This window comes from Tinamus guttatus, unplaced genomic scaffold, assembly GCF_059628265.1.
Source record: "Tinamus guttatus ecotype Peru unplaced genomic scaffold, ASM5962826v1 Tinamus_guttatus_pri_ptg000555l, whole genome shotgun sequence".
In the NCBI taxonomy this organism is placed as follows: Eukaryota; Metazoa; Chordata; class Aves; order Tinamiformes; family Tinamidae; genus Tinamus; species Tinamus guttatus.
Window position 1 is genome coordinate 432,127 of NW_028289089.1, and position 27,177 is coordinate 459,303.

Below are 27,177 nucleotides of genomic sequence, written 5' to 3' on the forward strand. Positions count from 1 at the left end.
CGATTCAAGTGAAAACGTAGATCCTATAAATTAGTAGCATTAATAAGGAGCAGTTCTTATCTCTGGGTCTTAGAACAATTCGCAGATGATTAATGATCCCTATTACTCTAGGGAAATGGATAAGCAGAGGCAGAAGAAATTTGCCTGGAATCACACCGTAAGTCATTAGCAGAGCCAGGAAAACTTTCCAGAACTCTGGAGCTCTTCAGCCACGGAGCAACGCAGCTGCCAGCCCTGACATTGCTTCGACCTCTTATCAAAGTAAAATAGAAGAGATAATGAAAAGAAGGAGAAGAAAAAGTGATGGAGGAAAGAAATAAGATTAGGATTTGTTTTTCAAGATTACTTCTGTGCAACAATTTCTGTGTGCGCTGCCACCCAATCTCCTCCAAAAGGTGGGGAGAGCCTCTGGGTGCCATAGAGCCAAGGAGAGCTGCAGCTTTCTGAAAACCACCATTTCATTTTGGTTATGAAATCCTAACTGCATTCATTAAGGGGAAAAAAAAAAAAGTTAATTCAAATTAGGGGCAAGTCCAGTATTTCCTGAAGTCCTTAGGAAAACCCTCATGGATTTTTGAGTTTTAAATCAATATATTCAGAAGTAGCTAGTTTTTGTGCTGAGGTGAATAAGAGAGAACCACAAGTCAAAGGTGAAGAGTTTCAGCAGTCTAGCCATGACTGACAGGTTGAACTGTCCATGTTTGCTCTGTAAAAATTCAGAAAACGGCTTGTCATAGTCAAGATTTCTTTGGGTTTTATGATTAGCTTTTGTACTCTCATATATTCCTTCCTTAAGGAAAATGAGCTGAAATAATCATAAAAATCACAAATGTCTGCTGTAAGTTAAAATTAAGGCAATGTGAACCACAGGTATTTTCTGTCACTTCTGGAGAACTGCCTGAGCACGAAGCAGTAGTCACATGTTAGAGACAAGGTCCAGCTAGGTGTCTCGTTTTTGTCTTAGTTCAAATGTTTCTCCCACTCTCTTCCTGTTTTTATCCCAATATGTGTGCATTATAGTGTCTTTTCTGTTTCACATCTGCCCCACTCTTATTTTATATCTTTTCCTTTCTTGATACACACAACAATCAGAAGTCCAAAAAAGGAAAAAAAAAAAAAAAGAAGGGGGAAGGGCAGGAATTGCTGCTGGAGTCTGCCAAGAAGAAGGAACTTCTGAATATATAAGTCTTTCAGATAAATTGATGTATAAACTTTTCTGCTCAATAGTTTTGGTTTTGGAATCAATTCTAAACCTTTAAATGCAGACAAATTTAGAAGTAAAACATTTTATAATGTTTTGATGACTATAAACAATGCATGTTGACAGTGAATTTACCCTAATTCTGTGGGTAAATCATAGAAAATGTTGTTCAGAAACCAAAAGGGAAAAGGTTTTGTGCATGTTCAAGATGTCATTGTTGTAAATGGCAAGAGAATATCTTCAGCTTTTATCTCAGTATGCCAAAATATAGTGATTGGGATAAGATTAAGCAGGAAAAAGTAAAGTCAAATTAGAGTGATAACCATTTATTGTTTGTTTCTTATATCTTAAGACGAGCGTATATAGCTACTAAAGCAGAATGTTAAAGTATGTACACAATTGATCCAATTACTTGAATAAATCTGCTCCTTGTATAAGCCTATGTTCTCATTAAGCAACCCAGGCAAGAAAAAATTACAGGTTTCTCTATATTAATAAATAATACAGAGCTAGTGTTTGTGCTTGAAAACATCTTGTTTTTCTATAGACTGCAACTACGTGATATTCTTTCACTAAAGAGCTAAGCATGTCTAATATTTCAGGTGACACCTTCCTAGAATGCAAATAAATGCAAAACCAGTCATGTTTGCAATCTTTTTTATCCCACTTCACAATTTCTCACAAAATTCGGGGAGTTTCATATCTGTCAGATATGTCAATCCATTGAGGAGTAGACAGATACAACACTAACACCAGTGAAATACTCACTGACATTAAAAATGATAAGCTTTTTTCTGCTTGACTGATAATTTGGGTTTCCATTACAATACTTTATTCTGTCATATAAAAGCTAACACCTTAATCTTAATTTCCTTCAAAATAAAGGTGCTTTGCTCATATTTCTGATTTTATTGCAGAAAGGAGGAGAACCAAAAATACACATGAAAGAAGCAAAAACTTTTTTATTAGAAAACTCCATAGAATAGAAAAAATTTAGAGCTTCCATAGATACAGACGTAGAATTTAAATTGCAAATAAGGTCTCCAGGTTATCACTGTCATCTGTGAATACAGTTATTTATATATAGCTGTTTATGTTTACTTTTTAAATAAATATTATAGTGCATATTTTTAACAAGTTTTGAGAATAGTAGGGGGAATAGACATGAAACAATTAAAAAAATCAGATAGCAAAAATGGTATAAGCAATCTGAAACAGAATAAACATGGATAAATGAATTTCTACACTACTAATTCTTTCATATATCTCATTTAGGATGAGGATAAAAGTCCAGGGTTATTTTATTGGGAAGAAGCAGATGACACTAGTATCCTTGTACATCACTCAGATCACAAGGCCTTATTTTAGAATTTGTGCCATGAAAAAAAAAGGCAAGTATGTCCATCCCAAAAGCTGCTAAAGTCACTGACCTTCTTCCTCAGCCCGAGGTCTCCCGAGTGCTCTCCGCCCACGCGCATTGCCAGTGGGTGCCACAGGACCTGCCTTACTGAGGAGCGGGTGCGCGAGGCCGTCACCCCCACGTACGGAGTGGAGCCCGCGGCTGCAGCTCCCGCTGACCTCGGCGGACGCAGCAGGTGTTCAACACTTCCAAAAGTAGCTTTGAACACCTCGCTCTGTGCCCAAGCTGGCTGGAAGAATCCACCACTTTTTGTTATCCAGAGTCACCTTAGCTACCAGACTTTGCATCTTGGCCTTGAAAGGCTTCCCCTTCGTATGCATAAATGCTTGTTTTCTTTTTCAATGAGTAGACTTTGCTGGTTTTTTTTTTTTTTTTTTTTTTAAATCTTTCTATAAAAGATGCTCCAATGTACGTCCAAACTCAGCTGAAATAAATACAACCCCTAGGTTAACAGTCTGAGTTGTGTCAGCAAATACTGACTCTCTTTCTTCACAGAAACTTAAGGAAAAATTTCTTAACAATGAGGGTGACAGAGCACTGGAACAGACTGCCCAGAGAAGTTGTGGAGTCTCCTTCTCTGGAGATCTTCCAAACCCCCTTGGATGTCATCCTGTGCCATGTGCTCTAGGTGACCCTGTGCATGCAGGGGGGTTGGACTAGATGACTTCTAGAGGTCCCTTCCAACTTTAAGCATTCTATGATTCTATGGTTCCTTTTTTTTTTCACAGGTTCATCCACAGCATGGATGAACAACTAGTAAACAATTCCCAGAGGGAAAGAAAACAGTAAGAGAGCCAGGAGTGGTACTGAGTCCAGAGCTGTGGAAAAAAAAAAAAAAAAAAAGCCCACAACCCTTACCACAATCAATGAAAACCAAGTGTGAATTGGATCCCTAATTGTTATTATCACCTTTGGCCAGACAACCTCAAATACTGTAACCAGGATGAGAGAAAATGATGCTATTCATTTGTAGCGGGAAGAGAAATAGGCCAGTGCTCGTGTGCCTGAAAATCCTATCTTAAACCTTTAAGTTTCTTAGGACCATAACTCCAAAATAACAAATTAAAAATCTGCTCATGGAAAAGAAACTCCAAATGAGTATCATCAATTGCCCTGGGGCTTTACATAGCTCCAAGCATCTCTCTAGACTTCCATTTTATGGGATTGGGACCCATATATTTGCTTTACATCCTCAAATGTAGGTATTTGATCCTCCAAATAGTGGCAGTCACTACTGACTGAAAAGTGACATCACTCCGCAATTCATTTAAAACATCTGATCTCCAAGCAACTGGCTCCCCAGATGAAAAGGCCTATGTGTCGAATTTACACCTATCCACCTTTTAAGTAGGGAGTTTATTACCTAGTGGTTTTCAGCTGATATTTAGGAATGTCTTTTTAATACCCTTGTTAACAGAAGTTGAAAGGAGGTTAGGCTATGTGGTTGGTCTTTAATGTCTACAGGCTATTTTGGCCACAAGAAAAGGGCAAAGCTGGGGGAGGGGTCTCCTGTGGCTTATTTTGCTCAGGAAGTGAAAAGTAACAGATACTATCAGAATAATATCAACTTTTTAGAAAGGAGAATTTCATTATCTGGTAGCAAAGCATCTTCGTATCAGCTTTCAGATTTATTTTTGAAAATTTTAGTCTTCAGTAATTAATCTGACATATTTCAAGGGTCTTTTGGGGGTAGGTAGAAGTTTATCTGTTGCAAATATTTTATGATCCTCAGAAACGCCTCCTTTTCCACCCAAAGCCAGGAGCTCAAGTTTAATAAATGGTAAAATACAATACAGTTTATTTCTGAATTTTCCTTATACTTCCTTGATAGTAGTATAAAAAGCAAAGCCTTTTGCCATGTGTGATGGTGGTCTCACAGGGCATTTACATAGCACCTAAGGGTCCCATTCAAAGTTCAAGGTTGGTATTCTTGTTTTCCTGCCACTACAGTGATCTTTTGTGCCTTGTGCCATAAATCAGAATGATGCTTTTCAAAAATTGGCTAAATCTTACAAGAAACCCCAGTAGAGAGAAAAACTGCATCAAAAGCTCAGTTGTGATTATTTCTAGTCACGCTGCACATTTGAAGCTGAGCGTTTGCAAAGGGTCTATTTTTCAACTGATCTCATTACATTTCAGCTCAGTCTATTCCTTTTTACTCAGCAAACTTCCTCAGCAGAGGAAGTTCGTCTTCTCGTTTCTTCTTCACTCCCTGTCCCAGCTCTGATGTGCAGAATTGCTGCATGCAACTACTAGAAACTCTGCTTCATTTTGGTATTAAATGAAGTTATCCTCTAGGCACAGCTTGCAGCTCAGTTTAATATTTATAAGATGGATCAATATTTCAGAGTAAGATACAACGTACAAATGTTAAATTTCTAATGTTATTTAAATGTTATCTATCTTACATTTTGAAATAAAGTACCGTACGTATGATCCAAGCTAACTTTCACGAACATGTGCTTAACTACTGGGTGAGGATCATTGATTTCAAGCAAGAAGCACAGAATTTCCAGCAAATTGCTAATCGTAATCATGTTAAACTTCACCAAAAAAAAAAAAAAAGTGTATCCTTCAGTCTACTGACAAACAGAAATGGCATATTGAGTATATTTTTTTCTGTGTATCTCTGAATATGTCCATGAATTTTGCCTAAAAAAATAAACTCAATATAAGCATCCAATGACTGTATCTATCTGAGTAAAATTATTCCTATTTGTGCACAGGTAAACTCTGCATACTCAGCAAGTTTTCAGACTGTATCCAATTGGGGGAAGTAGTTAATACACTGGAGAGCGGCAGAGCTGCTCAGAGGCACCTGGACAGCCTGGAGAAATGAGGTGATGGGAATCTCAGGAAGTTCTATAGGAGCAAATGCAAACTCCTGCACTGGATGGGATAACCCTACGCAACAGTACGAGCTCAGGGTGACAGGGAGGAAGCAGCATTGCAGGAAAAGTCGAGGATTCTGGTGGCCAGCGAGTTGCACATGAATCACGTGCCCTCCCAGCAAAGCAGGCTGGTTGCCCCATGGGATCTGCTAGCAAGAGATTTGATCCATTCCATTTCTTGTCCTCTATTTACTTTGTATTTCTTAATAATGCAAGCTATGGCTTTTCTCATATCCCTGCCCTTATACATTTATACATCTCTGTTCATTTGCTCAGTGCATGGGTAATGTACTGCAAGAAGCAGGGAATGTTCAGTTAACCATTTGAAATAGGGTGTGGGATAAGTCCAAAGCACAAGTTATAGAATAAATAGTTAAAGTAGTTATAGATATGGGCTCAGCTAATGCTCTAAAATTACCAGAAGCCATTTGCTGGAAGCACTGTTGTTCAGAAAATTCTTATATAATTTCCATTTTTAAAATGCATTATAAAATAAAAAAACTAAAATCTTATAAAAAAACCCTATGTATAAAGCAGTGAATTAAGCTTAGTTTTAAGCTCTTTCAAAAAAGAAAAGATAAAATGAAGAAAACGTGAAGTGAAGAACTAGTGGGAAAAAAAAGGGATTACTAAATTAAATTCTTAGCTTGCCTTCAGCCTGGGATCCCATTTGACTGCATGCTGCTGGCTTCCCCTTCATTATGATGAGACACAGACATCTGTTTTGCACTCTGCTTAAGTTCCTGCTTAGTTAATGGTAATTGGGATGTGTAAAATTGGTGCATGCATGAATAAGCAGGTAGATTTTACAAAAGCAGGTATGCAAATCATGAGGGCAGCTGGTCCTGGCTAAAACTCTGCTCTTTGCTGTAAACCAGAGGGAAAAATAAAGCACTGTCAGTACCATCAAATAGACACGAAACTGGGACACAAATGTTCTGTTTTCAGCCCTGCTACCGACCTGTATAATTTTGAAAAGTTTCTGTCTTCTGCTGCTGTTTCCTCAAATCTCTCCTCCCTTAGTGAGTGACTCTGCCACGCTAGTGATTACCTTTCTGCAGGAATCTACAACTTAAAGAAGTTGTGCCAAGTGGAGAACAACAATTTATGGCTTGTGTCTGCACTGTCCTATTACAAATTACTGTATAATACAGAATATACAATATTCTTTTAAAATACGTGAGCTCTAGAGAAGAAATTTGCTGAAGTAAATACTAACTGTAATGTAATCAGGAAAAAAGAAAAGAAAAAAGGAATCTTTAATTTCCCTGACATTGACCTGACCTGTCAGGCACTGATGCACATTCATCAATGTCTTGCTCTTATCTGAAATCTGACATTCTGTGAGTTGAAAGCAAAGTTAACACAGATGGATAACGCTCTCTTTTGAAGAACAAAATGTACCAATAAGTGAATTTTCAAGCACATTCAACTTGAAGTTAACGTTTAGAACGTAGGAGAGTCTTTTAAAGAAGATGAAGGGAAGAAAAGGGAGTCAAAAGGGCTATTGGGGATTCCGTATCAATGTGTGTATAAATAGAAAGCTAACATTTACCTAGTCCCTTCTACTTTCAATGTACTTCAGACAATAGCTAATCAATACTCATTACACAGCTTTAAAAAGGCTGAGTATTGCTGGGGCAGCAACATCCTCCCAGACACAACCTATGCCCTGAAGCCAGCTATCTGGCCCACGACCTGCATCCTTGGCGTTTCCCTAATTGCTGAAACAGGTTTTGGTCCTACAAGTCTTGTCTTCCTTCAGCAGAAAAGTGCCATTTGTGGAAATATCTTTTGCTCATGACACAGAAAGCAAATTCCTGCAGGTGATTTTTAATTAGTTAATCCAATCTATTTGCAGAATCAGCTTTGAGATGAGAATGAGATGAGGCACATGGACCTAGAATTAACTAAGATGTGTTTAAAATTATTGCTGATTGCAGTAAGTTTTGGACAATCATGAAAGATCGAACCTCCTGTTTCAACTACTCATCTATGTTCCTTCTGAATATTGTGACCTGCTACGTATTGTGTAGTAAAAACTGAGAACATTCTGAACATAATCTAGTTTATGTATGTGCTTGATTTTGCTCACGTGTGCTCATGGTACTAGCAAATGTCTACCTTCCTTCAAGGCTTCCTCTTCCAGTCCAGACTCTTGCCTGTAAATTACCCTAACTGCTCTAAAGCAAATATGTAAATGATGTTTAAGAAACAGCTTCATGCCCTTTACAGTGTTTTACTGAGTTTACTACATGCCAAAATTCTTGAACTGACTTATAGGAGAAGTGTCTTTTACCAGTAAATTCGAAACCAATCGTTATAGCTGAGTGGGCGTGATATTAAGACTTTGCATTTCTTCAACTTATTCTACAAAGATTTCCCTGACTTAAAAGAAAAATACTGTTAAAGTAGTTCAAACATGCTTAACCTTGCAATATATAAAGGTTGTTCACATTCAACAATATTTTCTGGCCACAAAATATATAATTATTTTTCTGGAGTATCTCTTAAGAGTGACACCCAGAGCTGTTAATGCTCCTAGATATTCCACCTGGTAAAACCGTGCATGTAGGTAGCAGTGGAAGGAAAAGATCAAAGGCCTATAAATGTGTCAAACTTTCAAATGCAAATCACCTGCCATAATAGTGCTGAGAACAAATCCTTCATTATCACCATTCTGTGAAAGGCTTAAATTAGCCTGAATTGGCTGAAAAGAACAAGAAAAAGAAAGCCATTTATCTTCCTGTGGGTTTTATTGCCTCTTAGATTTATTTGGCTAATGGACCAATAGCCCACTAATCAGAATATCTGCATAACAAATTCTTCAAATGATCCATAAATAACATACGTGATCATATAATACTGTTATTAAAATTAAACCTAAATTTGTGACAATCAGCTATTACAGAGTCAAAAGAGTCTTCACAATAAGCCATTTTTAAGTGCCAAGCTATGAACTGTTGTGATTTATGCACCATCAATTGTCACCTGGCTTCTTAGGTATGAGGTTGGATTTCATTTAAGAGAACTTTTTACATGCACTTGCTAAACTGTATATTTTCTAGACAGATGCAGACCCATCCATACTCTAGGCTGTCATTATTTTGAACACAATACCATTCTTAATGGAGAAAAATTAATATGTCTGAGATTTCTTTTATAGGTGCTTTTAATAATATGCCAGAAGAAGCCAAAGGATGCTGTATAAATATTTGATTGATTTGACCAGAAGAGCCAGATTTAAATATAGATTATATATATTTAGATATTGTGCCTAATTTATAAGGGGAAATTCTACTTTGTTTTGTGAAATGAACAGCTTATTAAGGAAGCTTGACTGGGGTCTTTGAAAGGGGATATGCCTTGATCAGAAAGCTCTCAGACAGGACGGCTAAGGTTGCTGATGAACGAGGGAGTCTGAAGGGAGCTGATGGAAGTCTCCTCAGCAAGCATCTTCAGGAGGTGTCTTCTGGCAGAGGTTGAGAAAGACTCCTCAAAACACCTATGTTGGTAGCTTATATCTGCACCAGAGATGCTGTGTACCTTAGTGGCTAGTCCATCGGGTAAAAGTTTTGATGCATCCCTGCACTGACACAGTCCTTCGCTGATGCTCACCAGCTTGGGTTAGACTCTAAATGAGTCTGGTTAAACACCATATGTAAACTAGGGTCTTTCCCCTAGAAACAAGTTACAAGGTTGTAAGAGTTCATACAGGAAGGTCATATAGACACCTACATGGGTGCCACACGAGGAGGAAGGAATTTGCAGCTTTTAAAGCTATTCCCTGCTCACTGCCACATGCTGAGCCACAAAGCACCTTCGATCCTTGAGTTTCTGTGGCAAGAATGGCCTGGCGGCTTGAGAATGTTTATGGCAGAGATTTATGGATAATCATTTATTCTGTATTTCTAATTCATGGCCTTCCAGAATAAAATATATATATTTATACTTTCAAACATGCACTGGAAGAAAAAGAAATTAAACCTCGTTACCTGACATTTTATAAGATAAACTATCATGGAGCAATTCTTGCAAGAGTGGTGGCTACTTTCCTAGAAGACTCTATCCAGGCCAAGGAAGGATTGAACTAGATCTCTCCTTTCCAACTGAAATACTGTAAATGCAACTTAGTTACAGAAAAATACAACTGATGAAACCGGCCCAGCACTGACTCTCTCAAGAGCAGATATAGGTCAGACCTGGACATTAGCCCTATAACTAACTACCCGCAGTAAAACAGGTCATCAGATCATACCTGGTAAGCATGCTTGTGTTTGAAACTAGTGGTTTGTTCCATTAAATTCCATGCTTTGGGGAATGTGAAGCTGAGCACAAACTCCGGACATGGACAATCTTGGGCAGCTGCAGGGAGGGTTTGGGCCATCTCATCTGTTTGTTGTTCCTTACGTACTGTCACTGCCAGGGCAGCAGTGGGACATTGGGATGAAGAGAGAACATTTAAAGGTTTGTCTATTACATTTGCCTACAAATTCATTCCAGCCTGATCGCCCCCACAGTTCCTCCCACCATCTCATGAAGGGTTTGCCAGGCTTCAAGAATGTTCATGGCAGGACGACTAGCTTGCTCCAAGCTTGGCCTGAAAGTTGCTCCTGCAGAGTGAATTTCATTTTAAAACAACATAAATGCTAATTTATACCTACTTCTATCAGAAGTTGGCTGGCATTAAAAACATTCAAGTTAACTTCATTCATTGCATGTTAGTCATTTAATTCATTTTAAATGTCTGTCAGATGGAGTTTAACTATATCTGACGACCGCCACAGAGCAAATTATTCAAAAGGGAAAAGGTCACTTTTTTTTTCCCCCCAGCTGTTCTCAATAGCCTTTGATGTGATAAACCTCCAAAGCATCTTCCTCCTACTCCGGTCTGCCTTGCTTTCAAGTACTTTTAAAATTTCATATGCAATTAATCTTACTAAGTAAAATTTAAAAGCTTGGTAGTGGCAGGAGCTACGGTGCGGGATATGAGAGCAAGAGAACTATGCAAACAGTGGTTCCATCACCCCCTTTAATTTTGTTTTTTCGGAACAGTTAAAGCGTTTTGTTTCCTGAAGGCAAAAGCGTTAAATCTAGCACTGATTTTACTGTTTTGCCAGTAGCACTTAGGATTGCAACAACTCCAGTTATATTCTCACTGCAATTTCCTTTTATCTACTGATGTAATATGGCAGGGTTTGACACCTTTTTAGACATGAAAAGACTTTATCTTGTCTCAGATAGCAGCTGTATTCGTCACTTGCTCTAACACATTTTCTATGTCTCTTCCTCAATTTAATGGCATGCCGCCAGGCAGAGCCAGTCCCCAAGGTTCCGCTAAATAATTTCCTCAAAGGTGGATTTTTTTTTTCCTGTTATATCTCAGAAAAACCTTTTCCTTAGTTCATCAGGTCTATTAATACAGTAAAAATGGAAAATGCAAAAAAAAAAAAAAGTGTCCCTCATAAATATTTCCATAATAACTTTCATTGGATAAAGCCATGGAAAAGCATAGGGAGCTTGACAGAGGAACAACTGTAGGAGTTGCTGAGAAGTTTTGCATTGCATTTTTTGTAGCATTTTATAATAATTTATGGGTATAGTCCATGCAATCAGTACTTGGTTAACACCCTGGTAGAATCCTCCTGTTCTTGAAATAGGAGGTGCTTTGCACTGCAAGCACCACATGCTGAGAGGCAGATAAATATTTCCCTCTGTTAAGTTATCCTGTTTAAATTACCTATGTCCAATTCGATGTGGCTCACATGGTTAAAACTGTTTTTTATCTGGACTAACGATATTAATACTGGCAAGGACAGCCCACTGTCCTGGTCAGTACCTTTGCAGGAATCCCAATGGCAACATCAGGATAAGAGATAGCTCCGTTGAAGTACTTGGACTGGTAAGAGTAGCACCATAGGGAAGAAGGGAAAAAAAAAAAAAAAAAAAAAAAAACGGGAACTTTTTTCAGGAAAAAAATACTCTGGGAGTGACAGTTTTCGGTGGCAGGACCCTCACCATCAGGGATGCCTTTTTCTTGTCTTTTCTCCCTCATAGGTGGTTTCATGAGTCCATTCATACAAAATAGCTGGATATAGCTCACTCAGGCTAAGACACATAACAAACAGAAATAAATCAATAAATATAATAAAATCTTGCTGGAATATTTCCTTCAGAGAAAAGTTGTGTGTGTTATGCCTACTCAGCTCATGTAAATGCTTTCCTAGCGAGTGTGTGAGGCTGCAAAGCAGCAGCATTAGCACTGTGAAAGAGCCACAGAAGGACACGCGGCTCCCGTTGCCACACTGAGTATATATACACAAGCTGAGAAATCAAAACATTTTAATGCTATAACTTTCCTGCTGCAGTGACTCACAAGTGTAAGTTACCCCCAAAGATACACATTTTTATGTTGAGTTACTGCACTGAGCAGCTGGAGTGCAAGTGAGAGAACAGCACACTATGGTATAAGGAAGCAGCTATAGATCTCTAAACAACTAAAGTAGGGGTGAAAATTTGCACAAAATTAACACCTGTTGCAAGTGAGAGAACTGACATTTTTCTGCGTTACGTGTTTGAACTGAAGCTATGGCTCTAGAGGCCATTTTTAGTGATATCAAAAATATGCCTTTTTTTTTTTTAACCTCTCCCCCAGGAGTTCTTAATTGCTTATGAATAGAGTTCACATTTCTGTTTCCATGTATACTTGTCATAACCACTATGCAGTATTTTCACAGAAACACCCATTCGTGGGGTGATTCCAGGCAGATGTGGAAACCACCTCAGCCCCAAACCCTCCAAACTCTAAAGAAAACCATGTAACGTAGAAACCACAGAAACCATGATCTTTCCAACACAAAAAAAGAAGTGGTCCCCATACATTGGGAGAGAACAAAACAGAGTATTCACACTAGGTTGCTATTTTTATTCATGAACTGTCAAAACTATTCACTTTCAGTATTCAAAATCAGAAGCAAAGAAGTAAAATAATCATATATTTAAAAAAATGACTTTTTTTTTTTACAGAAAAAAAAGAGTCTCATCTGTCCATTACTGAGCTTTACATAACATTTACATCTAGGCCTTTTATAGCTCCCAGGTGACTTATTCAGCAAGGTGATTCTTATTCATCTTAGTAACTCTAATCTTTTAAGTATCCTTTACATATGTTGGGTGGCTAGAGTCTAGACTCTCCGGGAAAGAACAATCATCCTATATATTTTTCTATTTAATTTTTCTGTGTTTAACACATTTATTCTCAAAACTGAAAATACATTTCCAACATTTTTTCAATAATGTACCTCAAAACACTTTATAGGCATTACTTTCCTAACTTTCATAATATTTTCCTTATTTGGAAATCAGTTATAAATCCTTTTTCTCCCTTTGGGGAGACCACTATTTTGATCAATAATAAATTAGATTACCTCTATATTAATGTATTTTAGCAAGATTGACTTTCTTCCTGATTGCTGTAAATTAAAGGTTCTGAACACTTAATGCAGGCAAGGATGAATTTCCTAACATGCTGACAAAGTTTTTTTTGTATGAACAGATTGCTTTTGCATTAAAAAGGAAGAGCACTTTCAAAAATGTGACTATGTTCAAGTTTCCCTTTTAAAATCATTCACATGAATGATATTTTCCAAAAATTAAAATATATTTTGCAGTATCATTATTACTTTTCAATATGCTATAACTTTACCTTCGTTCTATTATAGTTAGAAGTGAATGTTAGATGGGACTTTGTATCTTCTGTAAGTACAAAAAAGCCAAGAACTATAAACATTTGGTTATAATATTAATCAAATTTCCTTAAGTAGTAGAGATGACAGCTACCAAAACAAAATATCCTTAGATAGCATATTCTATTCTTTGTAAGATGCATGCACTCAAATAGCAACTTTTTTACAAGGCATGACAGATACATCAATTCAGCTACACTGCAACATATTTGTTGAGTGTCTCTTTCTGGTCCTTTAGAGATAATCCACACCACCAGCATTCCAGGAATTTAAAATTAACAAAGTTGTTAGTGGAGCAGAATGGAAAATTAAAGCTGGTAGGAACTTTTTCACTTTGTCTTTTTAATCATAAAAAAGTCTGTTTAGTAAGCAGAAGCTGTACTCAAAATACTTGCATCTGGCTGGGAGAAAACAAGACTTTGTATTTCACAAATAACCCCTCTTCTTCCATGCGCACTAGATCCTAATGCTTCTGAATCAAGTCTAAAACATTATCAAATCCAGAATAACTAGATAACTAATACTTGTCTGGCTGGTACTTTTGCTAACATTTTAGTTTCAAGCTTCAGCACTGGTATGGAATATTTCACACTTCATATATCCCTACTTACTTCAAATTGTCATAGTATAGTACTGAAACATTGAAAAACCACGTAAGAGCTGAAGGTTCCGAGTTAATTGTTGCCTTAATCTATTTTATGGAACACCTAATTACTTTGGAGTCGTTTTTTTAGTCTTTCAGACAAGGGAAGGGGACTGTCTGACACTTCGTATGTCGGAACGTCACTTCTGGCTTGCTGCAGAGCACGGGAACCCGACCTCTCAAAGGGTTGTTCTGGACTTGAGAAACAATTAATTTCCACAACAGCAGATGGTTTTGGAAATACTTGCACTGTCAAATTATTACCAGTTATTTTAAAATCCGTTTCTTTTCCCTCCCTTTTAATTGCAATTGCTGAGTCACTGTTTATTCTTTTGCTAGTGACAGAGCTACTCTTTTTCTTCACAGTATTTTTTTTAAAGTGGCCTGCGTTCAGTTGCCTTTTCTGCTGCTCATAAGCCAGATTTTTATTCATGTTCCCATCATCACTGTCTTCACTAGAAGAGCATTTGCTCTGGCACACACTCCTTTTAAACAAGGTTTTCCCAGCAGCCTGAGTACAGGTTTCTGTAATGTGACAGTCAATTGCAACATTTGCTGTCTTTTGAGACAGTGGAACTATTTCACACCCAGCTTGTAATGGCTTTACTGTTTGGCTGCCTAGAGCTGGAAATGTTGAAGTGTTTGTTTTATGGTGTTTTTGCATTATTTGAGCCAGGCTATCAGCATTTTTGTACCGATCTTGATAAATGTGTATACTGACCTCCCTCGCACAGTTTTCTGATAGCACATTTTTGGTTTCCTGTACTGTTTTATTTAACTGAAATGAAGAAGAAACATAATCTTTGTCAGGATTCAATGTTCCTTTTGTTTTTTTAAAAAAATCCAAAGGCTTCAGTTCTGTTACATCTTCAGACGATGAAGGTTTCGGGTGAACAGAAGTCTTCATAAGTACTCGCTCTCTTAAAGACAACTTTGGAAGTTGTCCCATAGTATCATCTGAACACAAGTCATCAGCACTATCAGAAGGATCTTGATCTGACTGTATGGCATGAGAATACTCTGAGCTATTTATTATTATTTGATGTTGTAACGGATACGAACGTTGCACACTGGTAGCCAGGTCAGCAGGTAGATCAAGGGTGTTGCCACCAAGGGTTGGTGAAGTTCTGAAGGAGGTTGCTTCCCAATCAGTACTGCTCAATTTTGGCTCAGTTGTTAAAGAGGTAGTACAAGAGGATGATACCTCTGAATTTTCACTAAGTTGTGCTGGCAACATAGAAGAGTCAGCTAACATATTCTGCAAGAGCAAGGAAGCTGATGTAGTTGGAGAAATGGCAGCTGCTGACACTGGTATTTGAACAGTTGGAATGCAGGAAGCTGCAGGTAACACTGGTTCTGCTGATTCAATACTTTTCTGATGTAAGAATTCTCCCTGAGGATCAGATATGTCTGACACAGAGGCCTGCTCTGGAAGAATTTCAAATGTAGATTTTAAATTCATTTGAGACAGAAGATTGGTAACTTCACCATAAACATTTGATAACTCTTTTTCTTCTGATCTGTTTTTCTTGCCTAAAAGGACAAAGCAGACATATCAAAGTAGGATGGGTTCTTGTCAAATTAAAAAACAACATTTGTTACTTTTCCCTCTGTTATTCTGGCAAGGTCCATAAGTTCATAAGACATAAGCTTTTCGACTTACTTTTCTGTTTCTTCTTCGAAATTTCTGACTTTTCCATCTGATAAAGGGCAACAACATCAGGATAAGCAGCCTGAAACAAAGATTCCTCTTCTACTGTGACTACAAATGATTCCACAGGCTCTTCTTCAGCGTCAACATAATGTTCTAATAAATAAATAAACAAACAAATATGCATTAAATACATATGCACATATTTCAACAGTAGGGAATAAAAAGATTTACGTATCTTCCTCTACCAAATAAAAAGGGTAATAGAAATTCAACTGAAGTGTTTTTTGCTTCCCCCCCGCCCTGTCATACCCTTGCACAAAAACAGGCAAGCTCAAGGCAGCAGAAGTCTGTGGAAAAAATTCTAGCTGGTAAATAGCCACAGCCTAAGGTACACATTGGAAAGACGTATGAGACATTTTCAGTCCAGCACTCCTATGCAACACCTAAGCAGTGTAGCATGGCTGTGACAATTTTAGTCTTATCGAGATGGACCAGGAACAGTACTTTAAAAATGAAGTACTTTGTTATTGATTTAGAGCATTGCATTTCTTTTCAGGATATCTGAGAACTGATTCATGCTCTCTCTCTCTTTTTTTTCTTCCTACTCCTAAAACTGCCTAACTTTTTCTTCTTTAAAGTGTACTTTTTTCTTGTTCGATTAATTGGACTATTCCATGATATATGTAGAAATGAGACTAACCTGGTTTTTGCCACTGAATTTCAAAACAAGGAGTCCCATTTTTAACACGTGTCTTGATTATCCTGCAAGAAAAAAGCAGATCATTAACTTTTGTTTGAGCAGGAAATGAAAAAAATCTATTCTAGCATATTCTTGTTTGTAACAATTAACCAGAGGAAAAATCCTATCCTTGTAACAGTAAATTCAGTGCATGCCTTAAAAAAACATACAGCTTCTCTACATAAGTTATTCTCTATAACTTATGCTCAGCTATTCTCTAGATCGGCTATTCTCTAGCAGCCAGCTGTAAAGCTACTTCCACAAGCACGTCCGAGGTTTTCAGCTGTATCACAGAGGAAGCTGCTGCCTTTTCCTAATGATCAGGTAGGATGATACATTTATTTGTCTAAGATCATAAAGCAAAATAAGCATTGCCTGAAGAGCAACACACAATTTCATGAAAGATTTTTCTAAAAAATTGTCTACACATTGGAATAGATTCCTATATGTGATGAGGCTACTTCTTTAATTAACAAAGATTAAAAATGATTCAGAAGTCCTCTAGAGCCAATTAGTCATTTAAACTCTTAAAACACTGAAGGAAGATAGAATAGAGGATTTCCATTAATTCACATGACAGCAAACACTGGCAATTTATCTAATCAAACCACTTAAATAGCTACCCTCATCAACACCTTGTCCAGTCACCCTTTTGAAAGATAATGCTGAATAAACTGGCTTCCTGCAAGGAATAATTTAACATGCTCTGATATACCAACTCAGAAAAGAGATTACTATATTGCTACTCTTTCTTCTTCGGTACTCCTAAACTCAGGCCCATAAAATCTTGAATGGCATCAAGAAAGGAAGAGGGAACGATTACTGATCTTCTTGCAATACAAGGATTCAGGTAAAACAATACCAGAGTTGAAATAAGTTGAGAGCTTACTTTCACATAGTAAAGTTAAGTTGGGGAACCCTTTGGCAATAGGCACTGCAGATAATAAAAGTTTACATAGCTTTAAGAAGAGATTAATATTTTGTCTGAAGCAGTCTTTGAAAGTTGTTGGGTAAAAAGGTATTAACTCTGGCTCAGTAGACTGCTAAGTAGCCTGGATGCTGGGAAAACATTCAGGGATAAGTACTTATACGCTTGCCCACTTTTCCTGGATATCCGTTCCTGGCAACGGCGTATCTATCCAGTTTGGTCATTTTTATATTCATAAATGCAGTAATCTTGAGTAAAAATGTTGTTCTGAGAACAGAGCAGAATACAGCCATAAACCAATGATTTCATTAGCCACACTATGAAAAAGGCCATAGGTTTGGTAAGAAACCTGTGTATTCTAGACTATGACTGTGAACCTACAGATGTTCATTTCCATGTGTTGGTTCTTATCCTGAATCCGGAAGTCAATTAAATTTCCAGTAACAACTTGATAACAGGATCATACCTGTAATGTAAAGTCTTGTGCATAGTTCCAAGGAAACAGGATAGAAACGAAGAATATTGTGCACAGTAAGCATCAGGTCCTATTAGGACTGAAGGAGGCTATAGGCAGCAGAAGCAAGCCCAAAACTCATGTGACATTACCGTATTGCTTGGAGCTGTTTTGAATCAGTGTATCCAGATTTTCTCTGGATCATATCAAAACGTGTCAATAATACCAACAGTTTCTTACAAGCATAATGTTTGTCCCATTCCATCTTCTCAGAAGCAAATCTCTGGAACAGAGAGGATGAACACAGATTTTGACTACAGTTATGTTGTGCATTACTAGTGCATCATGTTAAACATAATCCTCTCCAACAGTGTGAAACAATATGAGTTGCCTTTGCCAATAAAAATGTCTTAGAAAGCAACTCCAATTTTGTGTTTGCACATCTGTGATCTCGCCAATCACTTTCAAAACTGATGACCAATTTCAAACAGATTTACATAGTAAGAGATTCTAAGAATAAGATGACAAAAAACAATAATAGAAAAGAACAGAGATCCTCGTTAGTTCTCCCAGTGAGGAAAAGACAGGTTAACTGACAGATGAAACAGCATATATGTTATTAACTGCATGTGTTAGCCAGCCAGTCTGTCCAGATCAGAACTTGTAAAAAACAAAAGTGAAACTAGGCCAATTTTGAAGTTTGTATCCTTTGAATTAAAGGGCTTCTGAACTTGTAAGCTGGTAGTGTTGTGCTCATTGCTGAAAGCTTGCTACCTGTCATTGGGAAAACATCCAGTATTCAGGTCAAAGACACTTCTGTTTGTTATATACAGATACCATTTTCTTTTTTCAGTGATACCAGTTATGACTTGCTACAATGAAAAAAAATACAAATATGGCAAGTGATCTGAGTGAACTGAGCACCCAGTATTTTGTTTATACCTGAAAGGACAATAAACAAGGCCTTTGGCATTCCATTATCTTGTTCAATTTGTTCTTGTTTACAAGAAATTCTTGGATAACCTTGAGATAAAAAAACAGAAAACAGAGAGGCAGTTTAAAACAAAAACGAAAACTAAAATTGGAAATGATTAATCTTTAAAATAGGCTTGTTTGTTACCTCAGAGAATGGAAAGCCCTCACAACTCTTAGCTCTTCTGCAAATAAAACAAATGGGTTAGGAACTGCATACAAACAGAAAAGAAAACAAAGAACTTAAACGGCTCACCCTGCACATGAAAGCAGGGAAGAGCAATTCATTTTCCAGACATTCCTACTTTCTGATATTGTCCTCCACGGCACTTGCTTGCTTCTCTCGCTCTGACTTATGCCATTCACAAGGGCAGCAGTATCTGGAGTCATGAGGTTTGCAGTACCTAATGCTTTCACAAAATTTACATCCGTTGCGCTCGTGCTCCTTATAAGAACCTATAGAAAACGCACAAAGTGAGAGGAGACAGGATGTTTTCAATACCCTACAAAATTCAGAACACATTAATCTGGCATGAATGGCAGCTGCTAACAGATCTGAGTGCATTAGCTATGTACCTACAGCAAAAACAGACAAATACAAGCTTTCTCCTCTCTCCCCTACCTAAAAAACCCACAGCAGCATTTTGTGACATCCTGGCAAACATATATAAGCAATGGGTATTTGAAACAAGTTTTTCTGTTTAGGAGTGTTGGGTTTGAATGATTGCACTGTTTGAAAGTGATACCCAGATGAGGCTCCTTAAGATGATCTTTTTTTTTTTTAAAAAAAGAGATAGCAAAACCCAGCAACATAAAGCTCATCTACTAATGGATTCAGTCTTCTTGATGCAAGATCCATTCAGACAAATAAAGTTGCTTGTGCCTTCTTTAATGATACTATTAAAGAGATAAATATCTGGCTCATACAACAACATTTTGATAACACTCCATCTGCTATCAACAGATTTCACATCTTGAAAAAGGGAAGTGCCCTGCATCAAAAACCTCTGTATAAAAAAACCACACACACCAAAAATGTTGTAAATCTGAATATAATCCAGAATATGAATGACACAAAAACTGTTTGTAGTGCTAGCCATAAAAACAAAACAAACAAAACAAACTCATCATAAGAGAACAAACGAATTACTAGGCTAAAACTAAAATTTTAGTGTTCATACTTACCTGGATGATGACATTCAGAACAGTGAGCTACCTTTTTAACTACCAAAGGTGGATTAATATTATTATACTGAAATTGTTCTCTCCATTGCTCAAACCTAAAATGAATATGTTAAAATGATTAAAACTTTTTTAAAAAACTTTTAAACTTAAAGTAAAACATTGAAAATTATTCCCATTACACCACTTAATAATCTGATAGAGAAGCAAGTTTTCTATTTTTTGAGGTAGCTTTGTTTTGCTTTAGTACATTGTATGATTTGGGGGATTTCTAGTACTGACATAAACATTAGGATTACATAAAAAATGTTTAGTATCTTATGTTCTGATCCACACCCAACTAGATTGACAGGCATTTTATATCACTCCCTTCTAATATAACTGCATAAAGTTACTGACACAGGAGTTTGGAGTTAAGTAGTGTTTAAAGAAATAAAGGGGCTTGCCTAACAAACACAATTCATTTAGCAAGAAAGAAGGAATCTTTTAATAATAATAATAATAATAATAAACTTCAACTTGAGTTGGAATAGGTAGCAATAACTTTTTGAATAAAATCAAAGCCCTTCAACATACAAAGCAAACTAAATTTACCTTTGCAGTAAGTTTTGACCTTGCAAAGTCTCAATTAACTTCAAAGCCTGTTCTTTTCCAACTCCTGGAATACCCTTTTGAGACAGAAATATTAAACACAGTAAGTCTTACTTATTTAATGAAACACTGGATACATAAACATTTTCATAAGAGTGATTTTCATAAAAGACAGAAAATATAGATGTTGAGCTAAACTGGAAGAAAAAAAAAAAAAAAAAAAAAGATCGAGTGCTCAAGTCAGAGAGGACAGGTTACATCAATGCTACCAGTGACACACAAAGTACATAAAACTTTAACACTCCATGGCAAACCAAATAATGGAAAGAACAGAGAGAAGGTAGCAGAAAGCAATAATAAAAGAGTGGGACTTTTTCCTGAAATTAAGTATCACCAAAAGATACTGTCAATGTCTCTAAAACGAACAAGCCAACAACCCACACTCAGAGAGCTTTCAGAAGAAAAAGGTCTACTGAAGACAGTTTATTTCAAATTTCTCTCAAGTACCAATAACTTTTTAATTCCTTTAACAGAAAATAGATCATTTTATATTCTCCCTGCCTTCCAAGAAAACACCAGAACAAACATCACCAGTTGTCCAGCTACAGGGACCTATGAGAATCGCTCTCACCTTGTTCAATAAAAAGCTCTCCAGTGCACGACTTTTCTATCTTAGAAATTATGTGTTTACAAATGATAGAATTAAGGTGTATATTTAAATTGCATAAAGAAGTGATGCTACTAACACTCCAGTTCAAAAACATCACTGCTAACTGTTTCAAACCACATAGAAATAGACTTTTTTCTTCCACTTTTCCTTGGCAGGTCCATCATGGAAGTACTTTTGCATCTTAGTGAGTATGAAGTATTCTCAAAGAGGACTTAAGGTCTTCTCACATAAGATCTTGCTCAACACATTCAGCAACACCTAAATTTGTCTTCACTAAATTTGCCTTCAATATGTGAAGTCTGGAATACTTCAACAGTTCAGTTTTAGAAAGATTAATGTCTGTGAACTATTTTGATCGTCATTATGGACTCTGCAAACAAGAATCACAGTGCCTTATTAAGCAACTTTAACTCCATGTCAGTAATCATGCATTGCGTATGGATTTGTCTGAGCGAGTACATCTCTCTCAATACACTGTCTTGAGACCACAAGTATCTAATAATAGTAATAATAATAAAAAGTTTCTCACCTTTGGAAGATAATCACAACCCAGAAGAACAGCTAGCCCAATCAAAGACTCTCTGTCACAACCAAGTTTCTTTTTTATAGAGGACATTGTGTAGCAGTCAAGATACGGTTCCTGCAACAGGTAGGTATTACATATGGTTTTGATTCTGTAACGCTAGGGAAGGAACAGTCCAGGGACTTGTAATGGGCAACCAAGGTGATTATAATTCACCTTCCTCTGCAAGGAAGGCATCTATCCTATTAAATGAAGGAAGGTCTGATGACAAAAAAACCAGAAAACAGTAATTAAATGTGATATTATAAATATTACGCGTGGGTAAATAGAAGTCAGTCAAGACCATGTGGGTAACTACACTTCTGGAATTTTGAGCTGTTAGTATGGATATCAACTGCTGAAAATAATTAAACAAGTCAAAGGTTGTTTTCTTTATTCTCTGATATCTGTAGAAAAAAAAGAGTGTGGTTAAACTAACATTATTCAATATTAGTTACTATATAAGCGATACCAGGAACAGCAGATTTTTAAAAACATATAATAATACTAATATATTGCTTGAGTAAAAAGATTAAAGCGTTGCCTATTAGATTTATGAGATGAAGGAGCACCTAAAAGCTTTTCGAAAAAAATGTTTTGGAAAAACTGAATTTGAAATATATATATATGTGTGTGTGTGTGTGTGTATGCGTGTATAGAAGCACACACACACACATACATATGTATATATATATATACACACACACACAAAAAATTCTGGAAAGAAATTCATTGACCGACATACTCACATTAGGGTTTTGTGTTTTTCTTAAGTTAGACTCAATTTTTCAGGTGAATTTTATTATATATCTATCTTAATTCTTTGTAATAATCAACATGTAAATTTAATGAAAAAAAGAAAAAAACCCACACATACGCAAAAAAAAGACCAACGTAAAAACCAAAAATGGTGAAATCACAGCATATAATCTTCCATCAACTTAAAAAAAAGTACCTAAATATTATACATAAATGTATATAACATGTTTTATATATGGTATAACACACACATATATATATGTTTATGCTTACATACACATACATATCCCTATCCATTCATAGCTTTTTTTTTTTGTACTCCTTTCTCAACATATTTTTCAGATTAACATTATTTAAAATGCCAAACCTGATACCATTTTTCCTCCATTTCTTGTTAGATTCACTAGGGAGAATATAAGCAATCCTTTTACTTATAGAGAAAGAACAAATTAAAAATATTTGATGTTCCTTCTTCCAGCTCTGCAAAGCTACATTCCTAACAAATTAACATTTTCAGCTCAAGTTCATGAATTTAATTGCGATTGTTCAAACACCAACTGATCATTACACAGATGTATTGTCCCTGCCCCATTCATGCTCAGTTTGAGACCTGTAGTCAGTACTAACTGTAAGCATATTCATAAGCTAAACATGTAAGATGCAAGAATGTGATCAGCGACACAAGACCCAGGAGGCATAACTCTTCCAGATGCCCTGATTGTAAGTTTATGAACTACAATTATTTCACTCAAATTGTCCATTGTAGAGGAAAAAGAATAGCTATTTATGATTTACTACACATCACAGGACTCTACAAATACAAATTAGAACATCACAAATTAGAACATCACAAACATTCTTCAATTCAGTTGCTTTGCTCTTGTATCCCGCACTTGGATTGCCAGCAAATCAAGTATCTCCTTAAAGCACGATTTTAAACAAATCCAAATACAGGAGGATAAATACAGTATGCAATTTTTTTCAAGGTCTTATGTTCCTTTCTATTTATATTTTGGAGAAGACAGCGCGCCTAAAGGGTGGGTGAACAATCCTCCCATTGCCTTCAATCCCAAATGAAGTACACTACCTTGGCGTTCATGGCGAAGTTCCTATAAACTGTTTGAGCTCCATATAAAAAGGCATCTCCATCATTGGTAATACAGCCATCAACATATCCATTTGCATTTAGGTAAGCACACATTGCCTCTGCTTCCCCAGCTGCTTGAACCCATGGGACACCCAAGCACTCCAGCATTTCAAGACACTGAAAGAAAAAATCCAGTAGTAAATAGAGATTTAATATTCAATTAGACACATTTTAGTAATATTTATTAGGACTTTCAGAGAATAATCACTGGTCACCATTCACCACAGCTCAGTAAAGGCAGCAAGAGCAATTGGGTAGGTAGTGAAAACATATCTGCTTCCAAACAACTTTCTGATAAGTTTACTTTCATAGATTGTCCCTGCCAAAAGTCAAAATAGGTCATCACACTACAGAGTAGAGACTGTATTTTAGCTTTAGTTATGATGTATTTAACGAACAAAGATATCATCAGAAAAGGCACATGACTATACTTATGCCATATTTAACAATATCATTACTGCTAACCTAGAATTAGTCAGAGAAGTAAAATTAATGGTATATACCATTTAGGAAAAGTACAAATAGCAGTATTATTGAATAATGAGAAATTTTAATTTCTAGAATAAGCATGCATTTATGACTGTAGTTCTCTGGAGTATAACAAGCACAGGAACACATTTAACAAAATTTATATTTGCTAGCACTGTCCCTCTACAGGAACAATAGTTAAACAAATGCTATAATGCCCAGTTTCAAAGGAGTACAAGTAATTCCTCTAACTCAAAATACTGCTGAAAGGTTGTGTAGAAAATTCAATTAGTTGTTTCATATTCTTGTTACATTTGTGATTTTGTTACACTTTTTTCCAGTGCCCTCTTGCCCTTCCAAGCCCCCCTCAGTCACTCACCTCTTTTAAAATTGATTTAAAATAGGATCTCCCTGTTCCTGCAGCCCTCGGTTGCCTGGAAGTTCCATAGCGCATCTCATTCCTCTTACTGATGGTGTCTGCTTTCAACTTGGGCGCCTCTCCTTCCGTGACAAATACGAGTTTAATCCCCATGGATGTTAAGAAAGAGAACCGAAAAAAGAGGTTTCTGGAATAAAGGAAGCATTTTCTTAAGGAGCAGAAATAATAAAGCCTGATTTTCTCTGGATGTTGTTCTTACATCCCTCAAAACTACCCCAGAGATTATTTTAGGTTTCTCTCCACTGTTTATGATTCCCTCACCCCTAGATTACTCTCTTGGTATTTAATGTACTGCAGATTTGAAATAGCTTTACAAAATTCACAAATAATTACCATATTACATCAAAAAACTCACTTTTTTAGAGTAATAACATCAATAAAATTAAAAGGATGAATAAAAACTACTGTGTTTAAAATTTGCTTTCAAACATATATATCCATACTAACAGTCATTTTATTATATTAAGTTTTAATTTCAAATCTATCATAGAGGTACTTCAGATACTGAAGTGAAAGCTGTACTATAAGACAGGTTCATAGAAACCATTATCTTTCTGATTTATCTCATATGCAAGGCTTGCATCATGGTCAAGGGGCAATTTACAATGAAACAATAACAACTATTGAGGCAGTAATATTAATACTGAAAGTAACCAGAAAATATGTTTTTTTTTTCCCGTAGTTCACTGATCTATCTTTAAAAAACAGTAGAATAAAACATTTGGCTCTGGCTGACATGGAAAGACTGTTTACTTCAGACTTAGCTTTGTATATTTATTATTCATAAAAAATAAGATAGATAAATTCAATACAATTTAAACTCCTACTTCCTGAAAACATTCATTTTTTGTGGTGAAAATCTACTCATCCCTTTGTTTTGCTTTGGAAAGGATGCATAAGAGATTTGGACTGATGCTTCCATTCCACTGTACCCAGGACATGGTATAATAAGCAAGTAAATACTTTGGCCACATTATGCTTCAAGTTAAATATCCATTTGGAGTCAAGAGTATGACATCGTAAGAAATGGTTCTCAGAAGATGCTGAAACTTCCAAGTAAACCGATATCAAAGAAGTCACAGAAATATCTAGTAAGAGCTAATGTTCATTTTTGAAAGTTTACTTTTTCTTTAGCAAATTTTCATCGATTTTAATTTTTGTCAGCATTATTTGAAGAAATCTTGAAAGAAGTTACAGCTTCTTACATTTGCTGATTACTTATGTATTTGTTTAATGAAGAAATATACATTTTCAAGGTTGTACATGCTTCAGTTTATAAGTCTGAAGACTCATTTACACACATTTACTTCAACATGGAGTCTTGCTAGAATTTGGATTTGGCCACAACAGTGGCTGTGCTGATGTGTTCTCTATCACAGCAATTTGGATCTTAATAAATTAATTGCCAAAATTCCCACAGTATTTCCCAACATGCAGCCTCGAAACTTTGAAATGAACCTACTAGTTTGTGTTCTTGCTGCTCAATACTGCAGCAAAAGCCTTGCAATATACAGATTAAGGTAAGCATGGTTCTGCTTATATCCATTCCATCTCATTCTTATCTATAGTTGAAGCCCCAACACTAAGTAGGCTGGATCTCTTATCTGCCTCTCAGCATTTGCCTCTGAGCATTCAATTTAATCCAACCTGCCTTCATTTGATGCATGTGGCACAAGTGATATAACAAACCAAATAGTCATATGAATTTTGGAGTCCTAACCTAGATATTCTTAGCTTTGGGTGAAGTTTTAAGGTTAAATTGCACAGCACCAACTTTTTTAGCTAAAATATATCATACAGATCCTATACCTGAGATGAGGTTTGGTGACTACTCCAATCATCTTTTTAACAGTCTGTGCTTCACACACCCACAGGCTTAAATCAACTGCAAGTGTTTTTCCTCTGAGACTGCTCAAGATGACAGGTTGTTTCACAGGTTCAAGGATTTGCCACAGATTAGTCACTCCCATTGTTCTGTCCTCTTTGTTGTTGACCTAAAGGTTCCAGCTGTAAAGATCAAGTAAAATAAAATATTTTTAGAACTTAACACAAAGTAGGGCATTCACTTATGAATGTTAATTTGGAAATAGTCACTATTGCTTTTACTTTTCAGAGCCAAGAACATTTGCGATCAAACCTTATAAGCATCTACCAACTCTAATTTACAGGTAGTTTATTACTGAATATCTCCTTTGGAACATGCATTTTTAATTGTAGTTAGTCTGAATAGAAATAATAAAGAAAAACACGCACAAAAAAAAGAAAAAACATTGTCTCATGCATTCCACATATATCTCCAATCCAAGTCTTGCATAAATAAAAAAAGAGAGTTATTCCTCCATCTGAAGCCATAAGACGTGCATCAAAAATATTTCTATTCAAATAATAATAGCCTACGGCAACAAGAACTTGAATGACTGTATAATCTAAGATAGCTAGTGGTTATATTCTTGCAGTAAAGGTGAACTACAATTACAAGCCCCCCCCCCTTTCTGACATTTTTGCAATTTGTACATGCATAATATAGGAAGGCTACGGAAAAAGGAGGAGCTGGAGAACTAAAAAGGGCATACAAAACCCCTGAATAGCTAAATATTCAGCTTTAAGGACTTTTATGAGACAAAACACACACAACAAAATAAATAAATAAATAAATAAATAAATAAAAATAAAAAAGTGAGAGGGGAAGAACAGAGCTTTTTGATAGATAGA

At 36.3% G+C, this 27,177-nt stretch overlaps 1 protein-coding gene across 1 annotated transcript; it reads right to left on the reverse strand.

The window, feature by feature from the left end:
• Positions 1 to 13,964: 13,964 nt before the first annotated feature.
• On the reverse strand, positions 13,965 to 26,450 carry GEN1 (GEN1 structure-specific endonuclease). The gene is made up of 13 exons (XM_010214694.2): positions 26,275 to 26,450; positions 24,406 to 24,592; positions 23,499 to 23,675; positions 21,620 to 21,730; positions 20,424 to 20,497; positions 19,833 to 19,927; positions 18,953 to 19,103; positions 18,796 to 18,832; positions 18,618 to 18,698; positions 17,828 to 17,958; positions 16,255 to 16,316; positions 15,564 to 15,707; positions 13,965 to 15,433 (listed from the first exon to the last, which is right to left on the reverse strand). The coding sequence occupies exons 1-13, from the start codon at positions 26,433 to 26,435 to the stop codon at positions 13,965 to 13,967; spliced, it is 2,880 nt and encodes a 959-aa protein (XP_010212996.2). The 5' UTR covers positions 26,436 to 26,450.
• Between the last annotated feature and the right edge of the window lie 727 nt (positions 26,451 to 27,177).

Bases quoted from the DNA above. Each gene is read 5' to 3' on its own strand.
- GEN1 (XM_010214694.2), bottom strand. From the start codon at position 26,435: ATGGGAGTGACTAATCTGTGGCAAATCCTTGAACCTGTGAAACAACCT. The intron at 17,959-18,617 runs GTATAAACAAAA...TCTCTGTTCCAG, and splicing joins CTTGTTTATTGTCCTTTCAG to AGATTTGCTTCTGAGAAGAT. The intron at 15,434-15,563 runs GTAAGTCGAAAA...TTGTCCTTTTAG, and splicing joins TTCGAAGAAGAAACAGAAAA to GCAAGAAAAACAGATCAGAA.